Genomic DNA, 13,368 nt, shown 5'->3' with positions numbered 1-13,368 from the left:
AGCTGAGTGGAGAACTGAATTTGGAGTCTTGTCCTGAATGAAAGAACAATTAATTGAACAAATCATTCTTTCTCTTATTTAGGGAAATTGTTGTTTATTGCAGTGACTATATCTGTGAGAGACTTTCATTGTTTGTCCCTTCAGGTACTAAGTAATATTTGTTAGAAGAGAAGCAAGGCTTTGATTTCATCTCATCTCTTTGGAAACACAACCAGTTTCTTTCTTATTTAAATGATATTGGGATTTCATATCATTCTTTAAAGTACAAAGACAGTTTTTTTCCTGTGTGTGTTTTGAAGAGGTACTTATACTGGGAAGGGACACTTATGCTCTCAAGTAACTGGTGCCAATACAGACATACGCTGCAAGTTTGCCTTGTGGAAATGAAGGAAGAATTTCTCAGTTTGAAGCTTTACATCATGGTTAAGGAAATCATCTTTATTCCATTTCTGTGTTGGTCTCAGCAATTCAAATTCTAGAAACACCAGAGGATTTTCTTGGGTTTTTGATGTCAATATACAGAAATGCGAACAGAGCACTATGCCAGAAGAAATCTGAAGTTCATATCATCTGCATTCTTATGAATGAGGAAGGAGATTACAAGCATTAATTGAAAATCTGTGTGCATAATTTATCTGATATCTTGGAAGGATTTGCTTTCTAAACTATAGTTCCTGACAAGTGCACACTGCAAAGCAGAAAGCTTTGCAGCTCCCACACCTTAGAACAAAACACCCTCTGGAGGTGCCTCTTTCTCTCTGCTGGCTGTGAGGGAGAAAAAATTCAGATGAAATATGTATCTTTTAGGCTAATGCCTTCTGTGAGAGGAACTGCCCTCTTAAACTGTTTTGGATAAATGTAGAGAAGGTGTTTCTGTTTGTTTATGGAGCATGCCAGGTATGTTCTATGGAAAACTATGTTCTCAGTTCTGGGTTTTCATGTGACATCGGAGTGTAAATACTGTTTGGAAATGAATGAGTTTTCTGTTCCCCTGCTCCCCAGATAACTGCAGCCTGTTCTAGAAAAAATATCCTTCATACAGTCAGAAATAATGTGGCCTTACTTTAATTGATTTTTCTCTTGTTCAAATGGAAGTTTCAATGCTTACTCAAATATTGCTCATTGCAACTTCCATCAGAATCAGATGAATAAATGCATAGTCTATCATGTCGTGTGTATGGTAGAGGATTAAGACTGGAAGTCCAGTGTTTTTCATTGGTTTAACATGACCTATTAGTGGGTCAGGCCACTTCTCAGGTTTTTCTTTGTTAAACTTATCTATTAAATAGGCATTTTACAGTGGGGCTTCTAATTTACATAGACAATTCAAGGAATTAGTACTGAGGTATTTTTTTCCTGAAAACAATGAAATTTTACTTTTAAAAAATACAATAATTTTTGCTTTTTCTTGGGAACTATGAACTGCTCAGCAGAATAATTTCTTCTGAAGCAGATATCCGCAAAGAGGTCTCTGAAATGCCGTTCTTGTAGCATTATGAAATTTGGTTTCCATACCATTTTACTAGTCTGTGTGCTGTAAGAAGCATTTGCAGTAAAGACTGAATTTCTGCAAAAGCATTTGCTATGTACTAGCAGTACTTTGCAGGAAGTTATCCAGATATTTCTTAAGATATTGAAAGCTTGGTATGAAAAATCAGATTTTCCAAATTCCCGCTTGCAACTTAAATCCAGTGCAAACAGGGGCTCTTTATTTCATAAGTACTTGTTTGATGCTGGCTGACTTTTGAGACTTATTGATTTTGTTGTATTCCAGGCCAGGAAAATCAAAGTCATGTTATGAAAATATCCTCCTGAAATAAGTTATTACCTTTTAATGCAGTTGTAAAGGATGACTTTTTGGTTAAGGCTCTGGCCTGGGACTTGAGAGTTCAAACTGAGTTCACCTCAAGATGGTGACCCTGACCACAACCGTGGGCACAGGCACCATTCCTGAGTGTCAGTTCCCCTCCCAGAAAATAGCACCTGTCACCTTAGGCTGAAGATCCTGCTGTGTATACAAGTACAGCACACATATAGAGCCTCTGCTCCTGGTCTGATTCTTAGCTGGTTCTGTCATAAAAGTAATTAAACATCTTAACTTCTATATTACCACTTGTTTCTCTTTTGCAGTCCACATCATGGGGGATGTGAAACTGGTGACATCTACTCGAGTCTCCAAAACCTCCCTGACACTCAGCCCCCCTGTCCCCGTTGAAGCACCAGCATTTACTCTTCCTCCTCGGAATATCCGAGTGCAGCTGGGAGCCACCGCGAGGTTTGAGGGGAAGGTAAGAAACAAACAATGGAGGGCTTCTCCTTTGGGTTTTGCCCTTTCCTGAAGCTGACCGGGGGCTGCAAAGGTAGTGAAGTTGCCTCTGCAACACAGGACCTTTATTCAAGAGGAATACATCAGTGTTTACCCTCCTGGGGAGGCAGGAGCACTGCAGGTCTGCTTCTGTGTAGAGGAGAGTGCAACAGCAAAACCTGAGCATTGCAAAGTGTAACCTTGTTGATCATGCCAGGAACTGAGGCTATTTTCAGTGAGAAACTGTTTCAAGGGCTGTCTCTAGTCAGTATGTTCCCCTGCTGCAATTCTACATACTCTCCTACAGCACGTTAATATCCCTGCATCCCAAATATCTGCCCGTTCATGAAGCTTCATGTGTGACACAAATCTAACCTTGCTGCAGCATATCCTTCTTAGCACTCAAGGTAGGAATCTGCAATGAGTGTTGGGATAGTTCTGTATCTGCACCACCTGCCAGACATGTTCCTAACTTGAAAGGAAAAAGAACATTTTTAGAGGAAAGATTGATTTTTTCAGGAAAACTTGTTAACTTGAAGGATTTAAAAGGGTGTGTAGTGGGGTGTGTGTTCCCTGTTCTCCCCTTTTCTCATTTTTGGGATATTGAATTGTACTTCCTGGCATCTGTATTTCTTTCATGTGTCAATCCTGGTGTGTGCTCATCCTTGTTCTAGCTATCTTCCTTTATCCTCCCTTAACCCAGTTCTTTTTGCTGGAGCTGTTAGCTTTCCCTTGCAGTCCTTTCAGCTTCCTTTGGTTCCTGTCACGCTCTGATTGCACGCTGACAGCTGCACCATCAAACTGACCACACTTTTAATCTTTGAAGTGGTGGGACTCATCTGACGGAGGCAGGAAACTGCAACTCTACTGTAACAAAAGCAAGGGCTAGAAGGAATTTGGGAAATTCATAACTTCTGAAACTCTAACTTAAACACAGGGCCGGTAGAGGGCATCTGATATTTATCTTATTTGTTTATGTAAGAGCAGGCCAGGAACTGGGATTTTTCAACAGGAACTGTGTAGGAAAACAAGTTTTGGAGTATATTAATTTTGTAGTATTAAAGAAAAACTCAGAAGTAGGTTTTAGATTTGACTTTTTGAAGAAAACTTGGCATTTTTAATAGAAAGCAAATTTCAGTGTAGAACCAAAGAACAGTTTTTTCCTAAACCTTCAAAAAAAATTTTTTTTAAAAATGACTTACTTTTAGGTGATTTTAAGGCACCAGTCAGAAACCCTTTTTGTGTATGACATTAGCCAGTCCCAGTGAGCATTCCTGTTCTTACTCTTTGTATCTTTTTAGTCTCATTTTTCCCCTCATTATTTCACCTTGTTGCAAACACAGTAGGAAAATGGCAGCATGTCTCTACTTTCTCCATGTGACACCTGTGTACAATGCTGTTCTAATTCCAACTGGCTCTTCCATGCTACACTGCAATAACAGTTCAGTGAAATCAAAGTTGAAGCATGTGCTAAGATTTGGTTTTATAGTTCTCATGTTTCCTAATTAAAAGCTCAAGTGGGATATTTCCAGTTTTTATTGCACTCTGCAGAGTTTTTATTATTAATCAAATGGAAACAACTGTAAAATATAATGACCTACAAGCTAGAGTGCCATCACTGCTTTGCATTTTTTTTTTTATATCTGGTTTTAAAGTGTTAATTTTCCAGGATACCTATCCCCTTTTTAAAGGCCCTTTGAAGACTGGAAGGGTGAAGTCTGAGGGGTTTTTTTAGTAGCTTGGAAAACATACACAAATTCAATACTAATTAAACTGTCAAGTTTAATTTCCTTGAAGGAACAAAACTTTGATTGAAGTCCTGGGTTAGACTTACTTGATGAAAAATCTAAGTATCTCTTCTGGCAGTTCGGTATATGAGCATGGCCAAAACCTTTAATTTCCCATCCTTGAAGTGGGGGTGACAGAATTAGCATTTTGTTTGTGCTCTACTCTGGTAACATGGGCAAAATGAGGGGGAGCACAACAGCCCAGTTTGAAAGTTACTGTTGCTGAACAGCTGCAGCAGCCTGCAGAGCTTTTATCATCTGGCTCCATCTTCAGCTGGGTATTACAATGTTTCTTCTTCTGCCACGTTAATGTTTCAGAGGTTCAGAAGGACAGTTGACCTGTTCAGAAAAACAGGTTCAGGAGGACAATCTTAACAAAAACAATTTATTAAGATTTAGTAATAGAAGCTACTCAACATACTTAGGTTTGTCTATACTGGAAAATAGGCTACAGATGTTATGATATTTTGTTGGAGAATAAATATTAAACCAGACTCAGGATAAAGAAAAATAAAAAGTTTTTTAAATGGCTAGACAGGAGCTTTTCTTCAAAGAGTTTCTTTGCAGTGGAATTGATCTTATCAGAAAGAACAAACATTTTTAGAATCCAGGACAGGATATAAATCTGATATTGTGATGATCCTGTATTCTCATTAAGTGAACAAGGAAGAGAGGGCCCCAGAATTAAACTTGGTTTTCTTTCCAGCAGCATAATTAGATAAGTTGTGTGAAATGGCAATTCAAGATCAAAGAGAATGAAGAAATTGAGAAACAGCCCATAAATGTAAGAAATTTGAGGTAGAAAGAAACTGGTGCTTCCTTTAATGGGAATTTTTAAATTTTCCTGTTCCTTAAACTACCGCCCTGATCTTCTTACTAAAATCTCATGAATTTTATTTATATCTGACTGCAGATCTCAGTTTTCCAGTGGCACCTCAGCACAGAAAGTTAAATCATCATCTTTCAAGAGTATGAGCATGATTTTGGTTTGGAACACAGAGTGGAAACACTTAGTAAGGCAAAGGCAAGGTTACCTTCACTAGTTACTCCCCAAACATCTGCTGGATGGACATTGCAGTTGTTCATCAATAAATTGCTGAGGTGATTTTTAGGAAAACCATCCCAGATAATTGTGAAATTGCGTTGTATGTTCTCAACTTGTTGGGACTTGACTGATGTGCTGTTCTTAGCTGCACATCATGTGTGAGGTGAACAGCTCAAGGCAGTAATCTCATGCCTTGTGTTAAGGCATTTTAGCTCATCTCTCAGAACCTTTAAGACACTCCTGGAAAAGAAGAGCAAGCCAAAATGTTACTAGGCTTTGTTTTAAGCTACTTCTTCCTCTGTTGTATTGAACACTGGATGTTAAACTGTGCATTTCATTGCAGCAAACAATTAACCTGCCTTGTTTGCACATGTATAATTTTTGAGGGTAGTATTGATGGTCATTAATTTTATGAGCTTAAAAACATATTTGTGTTACAGCCCTGCTTGAGAGGAACAGCCAAATGTTTTACAGGCCCCAGACCTGTTGCCTAGGGGTCAGGAAAGAATTTTCTTTCCTGGATAAAGCATTGCACTGTTGGCAACAGTGCAGTATGGGTGGTTTTCTGCTTCATGTGAGCCATCATATGTGGTCCATTGCCAGAACTAAGATGTCAAACTACTAAATCTAGTCTGGTATTCTAATCCCAAGGAGCTAGATCTCATGTAGCTCATGGTTTGAGTAGGTGTTGGGGTGCTAAATTCAGTTTGGTGCCCCATTGAGTAGTTACTGTTCTGCCCTTCCACCAGCCTCCAGGTAAGGGAGCTGGATGGTAAATTTTAAGGCAAGCCAGGTCAGTGTCAAATCCTGCCCATTTTAATGTGCTTTCCTGGTTTTCCTTCTACCACTCTGCTGTTGCATCTGTTTGAGTAAGTTAAGTCCAATGATGTGCATCAATTTGAGTTGCTTTTGCTGCTGGTGGTTGCACCGGTACTGTTTGGAACAACATGCCTCAGAAAATGAATTGGGATCATGCAGTGAGAAACAAGAGGCAATGGGAAGATCAGCAGTGATTCTGCTGTCTATTCTGGGATAGAGAGGAGACCCATTTATGCAGTGTGTTAAGTGGTAAAGAACAGGGAAGCATCACAAGAATTAAGACTGTGTTAAAGGGAAACACTCCCACAGCATTTATAAATCCTTTTAACTACCTGCTAAAGGAAAAACTAATTTTTAACCTATTTAACTATGGCTTGCTTTACATGCATAGCATAAGCTGTGCATGGCAAAACCTTTGGTATCTTCCCTTAGGTTTGGACTCAAGGCAGCAGTGTGTGTGCCATTTCCAACCCTCAGTCAGCAGGTACTCCAGAAGTATGCCTTAATTACACCACATGCCTGGATTTCAGAGGCAGGATTTGAGAGAAGCCCATGTAATGACAGAGGATGATGACATGGCACAACTTCGTTTGCTGTTGGCATGAGATGTTTGCTGTTACAAAATGTACCGGGCAGCTAATTGCATGAAGCTGCCAGTGGCTTTGGATCTGAACTTTCTGGAGGGCTGCCTGTTTTCAGCTATATAAGGAAAAAATTCAGGAAAAACCCATGTTTTCATGGGAGACAATTGTCTGATGGAAGTGAGTGCTGTGAGAGGACTTGTGCTGATCTGTGATACTGTGATACTCCCAGAAACCTGATATGAAACACTGAGGCATGTTTTGAGGGGGAAAGAATTGGAAAAGTTCTTGACTTAACTGTAGATTTTATTTGATGTTCCTTTCCACGTACCGCTGGAGCATTCTTCGGAAAAATGTGGTGCATTGGGAAGTTACTGAGACATTTTGTATCAGACAGATGTTGAGGTATAGACAGCTGAAATAAAAATAAAAACCCCACAAACACAACAATAAATACAAAGGGTGGCTGTGAACAGCTTCTTGCACACTATTTTCTGTTTGGATCTTCTACTGCTGTGTCTTCTTCCTTGGTGTAATTGACCTCCCATCATATTCACTTACCACATATGTGTTCTCATGAGTAATGCATGCATCGTTTTATTTGGGTTTATTTTACTGTATAACCCTATATTGGCATATAGAAACACTGTCAGCTTTACACAAGGCCAAAGTGGAAGTCGCTGCTCTGCTGGGAAGTGGTTAAGGTGAGAGTCAGTCAAAATTATTTCCCCGCACTGTGTCATCTACACCCAGAATTATTTAAACACACTTCCTTTCATCAACTGACACAAGCACCCATGTGTTGACACCCATTTTTCCTGTCTTGCAAAAGTTACATCCTAGAAAAAACTGTAGATGTTCGAGTTGCTGCTCAAGAAATTTCTAGGTTTTAGGCAGGACTGGTGGCCCATGAGCTCCACTTCTGTCTCTCATAAACTCCTTTCATACCTGTCTCCCTGTCACCTGTGGCCATCATAATTATACTCAGGATTTTCCTGGAAGAAGCATTTAGGCATTCCTTGTGTAGTCTGTGTGCAGAGCATGTGATGATGCTCAAAAGTGCTGGACCTAATACACCGTCCCCTGCAACTGATCTGTGCATGTGCTGAGGCAACAGCCAATATTTCTGGATGTTTGGCAGCAAAGTTTGGTCAGACCTTTTGCAGAGTTTTTTTTCAATCTGCCAGATGTTCAGAAATCCTAGACAATGCTGAATATCCTCAAATTCCACCCAGACAAAATCTCTGTGCAGGAAAGAGGCCATGACTGGGGAACACTGAACATACACATCCCTGTTAGTTGCTCAGGGTTGGTTTTACTCTTTTGTGTAATTGAGCCTGTGTTCAGTAACCCACCCACCCTACCAAACTGTGGAAGAAATGTACTATTTGATCCTATCACATTCATTGTTCTATTTGCTTTCTGTCTCCTTCGCCACCTAATTGCTTATCTACAACCAGCTGGGGACAGGAGTTCTGCTCCATGCAGTGCCAGAAAGATTGGCTCCCCATTTTTGGTTGTGGTAAGAACCGCTGTAATTAAAGGAATATCAAAAACAATCTAATAATTCTGATGGCAATAATAATAGGTTTTTCAAACACTACAGCTAATGTACATATGGGATTAAAGAGAATCTTCTATGATTTTGTGTAGTGTCTACCCAAACCAACATTGTTTTAGCTGAAGCCAGACCACGTATTTGTGCTGCTCTTTGTTACAGTATGGATACTGCAACACGCGTATCAAACAACGAGGCCCTTGGAAAAGAAATATCTATGGTCAGATTCTTGCTAGATGTTTCAGAGATGTTTATTTCTCCAGCCACACGGCCGGGATCTGCCAAGGAACTGAGGCAGTCACAGGACCTGAGGGTCCTTCCCCGCACAGGGGAACACAAAACAACCAACGGGGAACGAGGCTGAGCAGGGGCAGGGAAATCCCGTGCGTCCCCCAGGGCCCCTCTCCCAGGGCCCCATGGCAGGGCGAGGAGGGCCCCAACAGCTCTTGGTCACCACTTTCTTTCTTTCCTTACTTTTTCTTTAATGTGTTTCTAAATATTTTGGATTTTGAGGTGGAAGCAATTAAAATCACATGACAAAGCCGACAATAAAAATCTGTGTGATTTAATTGCATCTACCTGCCCCCACTTTGCTTTGGGGGAACCAAAAAACTGTTCATTCTGACACATTTATTATAGATATCTTTTTTGTGATCCCCCTACTAGTGTAATGTTTTGTTTTAAAGCATGGCTTTGTGACAGCTAAAGAGGAAAAGAGTATATATTTAAGAATTTATCCATAAGGATGTCCCTAGGGTTGATTTTGAGAAAATTTACTTCATTAGCAGGGATTTCTGGACTTGCTATTTTTCTATAGTCATTAAGCAGAAATCAGAAAAAAAAATTCCTAAATTATGTATTGACAAATTTGCTGAGGAAAAGGAGAAATAAAATATTCATATTGTGGTGTAAAAGAGGTTCAGTCTTTTACAAAAATGATGGACTAAATACCATGACTAATTACAAAGGCCACTGTTTAGGTTTGATAATATGCAAGTATCTGAAAAAGGAATAGAAGAAAATCTAACTATTTCCAAGGAGAAAAACAGCTAATCAGCATATCCTAAACAGCTGAACAAAGATATGCCCAGAGATTGAATCCGTGTAGGTCAGAGTAGAACCAGTCTATAATTCTTCGTGGGTTTTCTGTCCCATGATGGTTAATCATGAATCTCTCAAATTTCAACAATGTCTTATTAAGTACTTCAGTTCTGCTTTTAATTTGAAAAATATCATCATCTTTTCCAGACTAGTCTCCCTTGCTCCTCTGGGTCAGTGCATAAGTCTTTGTTGTGGTTGATTCCACTGGCAGTAAAACTCATCATGTAGCATTGTGCTTTCTTATTTAAATAAACGTTCTTAGTAGTACATGAAATATGGCAGAAACTTAGCATTATGATGTTTTAAACTTGATTTTTTGGGGAATTGCACATTTGACTCTTATCACAGTCATATTAGGTTTAAAAGTTAAAAAAGGTCTAGTAACTGTAACAGAACTGAGAGTAGTTGACTTTCCTTTCCTTGTGCTGCAATAGCCTATAGTGGTGTGACAGATATGAAAAGAGAGGAAAAATATTTTGGTTGATTTTTTTTCTTCCAGAAATATGTCTCTACCTGGAAAGCTTTAAATTTTGCTTTTCTAGCTCACCCTAAAGGTGGGATAGAGTGCTTATCATCAGATGTGCATTTGGCTAACTAGCAATATATTTGCTTTCTGCCATCATAAACAAGTTTTGAACTTCAAGCCCCTTACCTGCATCTGACTGATAAAACCAGAAAGTTTAGGGAAGGGTTCAGCACCATATGTAGCAATGAGAACCCCACACAAAATAGCAAAGTATGCTTTTGACTGTCTGTAAAAGTGTCCTCGAGTACTTGCACCAAATGACGCCAGGTCACATTTTGATATAATTCTGCTTTGTCCCTGTGGGAAAAGAGAGTAGTCATTAATAGACAGCAAGCATTCAGAATCTTTGCAGAAGGCCACATGTGGAGAAGGTTTATAATAAAAACACATCATTACTCATTGTGGTTTTGCTCAGCCCACGCTCACTCTAGCACCTAGACTCCAAAGCTAGAAATTTCTGCTTTTGATATGTTACTTGGCTCTGTTCACTCATGGATATAGTATGAAGTTTGGAAACCTACTGGGCAAAACCAGACAACATAATATTTTTCCATGTAAAATTTGGACTCCCCAGTATCTAAATGCACACTGAACAGAAAATTGCATTGCTGTGAATTCAACCCATTCATGAGGGGGAGAAACCCATCTGTCTGACAGGGAGGAGCAAGGGCTGGCTGCTCCCCAAAGGAGCACGAGCCAGGAGCCGAAGGGGAGCCATGCACGGCTGTGCCATCAGCAGCTGGCCACAGTCCTGCAGGGTCTGCTCCCAGCAGGCACTGCCATGTGCTCTGCCAGCGTCCTCTGATGCGCCCAGACATGGCAAACAATGAACCAGGGTCTGGATCCCGAAAGAGGATACAGTCAGGAGCAAAAGTAGGCAATGCCTGATTGTTCTTCTATAGGTTTCCAGTTCAGTATTTAATGTTCAGTCTGTAAGACATTATCTTGATACTAGAGGTTACTGGATCTCCAGCAGGGGTCTGAAACAGCATCAGTTTTTCTACCTAAGCTTTCAGAGTTCACTGTTTAGTGTCTGGGGACAAACCTGCCTTCATCATGATTCTTAAGCCAAAAGTCATCCCAGTTCCTAATTCAATACCCCATGTGAATACACATCTCTGTGTTCTTCTCTTATGTTGGGGAAACAAGCTTTGGAAGAGGAGGGATGTCGATATGTTGGTCTAGTGCTTGCTGAGGGAGACACTGCTACTCCTATTGCTATCAGAGGTTACATGTCATAGCTCTGCACTGGTTGGAGCCAGAAAATCAAGGCATTTTCCTCACTGGTCATCCCTGGGGTGACTAGTCCAGCTCAAGGGCTTTGAATTACCTGCCTAAAGATGCTGACTTTATTCTTCTAGGAAATCTAACAACTAGGCTATAGGTTAGGAATTAAATCATGTTTATTGACTCACAAGTTAGTAACCTGGTCTCTAGACTAGCCATCCCACATTAAGAATATGTTGCAGTGAGATTCTGGAGGTTATCTAAGATCTTATACCTTTCTTTTTCAGAGGAGTTTTAGGAATAGGCAGAGTGAAAACCTGGAAGTTTTTGTTTTAAAAAAATAAAATTACAGGCTTTCTGATGGTGAAGATAGCTTTATTCTCTGTAAGTCAGTGCATTGTTGTAAACCATTGTTGTAAAGCCAGAGAGAACAAAGCAATCTTTGTCTTCTGAAAATGCCGTGGCTAAAACTGGTACAAATTCAAAGACAGTTTTGCATTGTTTTTATTGCTTAGATGGAGACCTTTGTAATTCATTTGAAGAATGAGGCAAAATGGAAAAATAAGTTATCTTTTTCTGAATTTTCCTTGCTTTTCTGTATATTTTTAAAAATACTGTTGTAAATGTTACTCTATGGAATATATGATTTATTATAAATACCACAGCTGAGCTTACTAAAACACTAATTAAAAGTCTTGCTGCATTCCAAGTGCAACTTTTCATTTAAAGATGTCAACAATCTGCACAGGGAGCCCAAAGAAAAAGGAGACGCAAAGACTGACAAATTAAATAATTCTGCTCATGGTTATTTGCCTTTTGGCAATGGCCTACTGAGCTTACTTCATCCAGCTCTGTGCTCTCTCAACTCACATTGAAAGAGAATGATAATTTTCCTCCAGCTGCATTATAGAGTCAAATCATAACTGTGTGGCTTGAGAGTCTGCCATTCTTTCAGTATTTCTCATAATACAAAATCAAACCTCTAGTTATGGTGTATGTATTATTTAAATTGGTTTTGCAAAGCTTAGAATATTAATGCAATGCACACTGTTTTGCAAAAGGTTTGTAAAAGCACCTGCACACATATGGTAGTATGAAATCTAACTTGTATCAGAAACCTAACTCATTTATATCACACTCTTGTAATGGCAAACAGTGAATAAAGAATTTTTCTGTTCTGTGAACTCTCTGGAACAAGAGTTCAATATACTTAAGCTTGATTATTTTTGTCTATATAAATTCTGGTGCTCCTTTATAGAAGAATAACTCAGCAGTTTGTCTCTGCAGTGAGGCAAATATAAATATTTCAAAACAAAGTTATGCTCAAAGCCAAGGCACTGGAAGAAAAATTATGATAAAATCTTGGAAATACGGATTAAAGAACTATGGCAAATGTTACTGATTTCTGCTCATTTCATGGTACCACTTAAATAGTCTAATTCAACTGGAGTCATAGTGTTTGTCTGCAGTGTTTGTCTGTTATATTTAACACATACACAGGCCAGAGTGGAGTTGGATCCTTCCCTGGTGGCCTTTCTAGCTAAAACAACAGAGGAAATAATCACTGTTACCCCCTTGACATTTATGTAGGGTACAAAGGCATGGTGAGATTTATTGTCTTGTGCAAGGTGACACAGAAAAAAGAGATATATGCATTCAGAGCTGAATGTCTGTCTTCCAGAGGTTCAATTCCCATCTAGTATCCTAGACATGAACCTATCCTTTTGGCAGACAAAGAAATTCGATTTTGGAAGAGGAAGTTAAGATGTGCAATAGGTGCAAATATCACAGCTATCTAAGTGCCTGCTGTTGGATTAAGAGCACCACTTTCACAATGCCACAACTGGGTCTTCAGAGCCTTGACTCAAAGCTGGTTTGTTGGAGTATGCAAATGAACAGAAGGTTTGTCTGCCTGGGAGACTATTGCACACCCATAGGTTTAATGGAAAACACGATGTTGGATTTGTTCAGACCTCTCAGTAGAATGACAGCAACTGCAGTTAAGTGGAGCTCTATTGAAAGCATACGCAGAGTAAGCACTTCTTCCACAACCTAAACAGCTACTTTTGAGTGCACGTGTGTTTCTCTTACCAACATCACAGCAATTTTAGTTTTGAGAGAAAGCATTAGAAAGAAGAGGTGAGCCCACAAACTTTCTCTTGAACTCAGCATGTCTATAAATATTTATCCTGAACTGTTGAACTAGAAATTTATGATCACAGCAATTTATACTTAGTATTTCAGTTAGTGCTTTGAGGGTTTTCCTTTTAAACTGTTGTTGCTCGGGCCTTGGTTTTTATTTTTATGTTAAACACAGCCATTTGTATGCTGTACTGTCTGAGTCACCTCTGCTGTTATTAAAATGTCTACGTGTGAAGCTGGGAAAGCTTATCAATTTCACAGATTATTACAGGATAAA

General features: G+C 39.4%; 1 protein-coding gene across 13 annotated transcripts in view; it reads left to right on the top strand.

Moving 5' to 3' along the window:
* MYLK (myosin light chain kinase) overlaps positions 1–13,368 on the top strand; it is a 197,772-nt gene that overhangs the window by 53,851 nt on the left and 130,553 nt on the right. For all 13 annotated transcript variants that reach the window (XM_069021101.1, XM_069021100.1, XM_069021099.1 and 10 more), the window contains one exon: positions 2,131–2,288. In XM_069021101.1, the coding sequence (XP_068877202.1) occupies positions 2,139–2,288 (150 nt within the window). In that variant the 5' untranslated portion in view covers positions 2,131–2,138. The remainder of the gene's footprint in view (positions 1–2,130; positions 2,289–13,368) is intronic.

Source organism: Aphelocoma coerulescens, chromosome 7 (assembly GCF_041296385.1).
Source record: "Aphelocoma coerulescens isolate FSJ_1873_10779 chromosome 7, UR_Acoe_1.0, whole genome shotgun sequence".
Lineage (NCBI taxonomy): Eukaryota > Metazoa > Chordata > Aves > Passeriformes > Corvidae > Aphelocoma > Aphelocoma coerulescens.
Note: the sequence above shows the minus strand (reverse complement) of the source record. Positions and strands in the feature narration are given on the sequence as shown.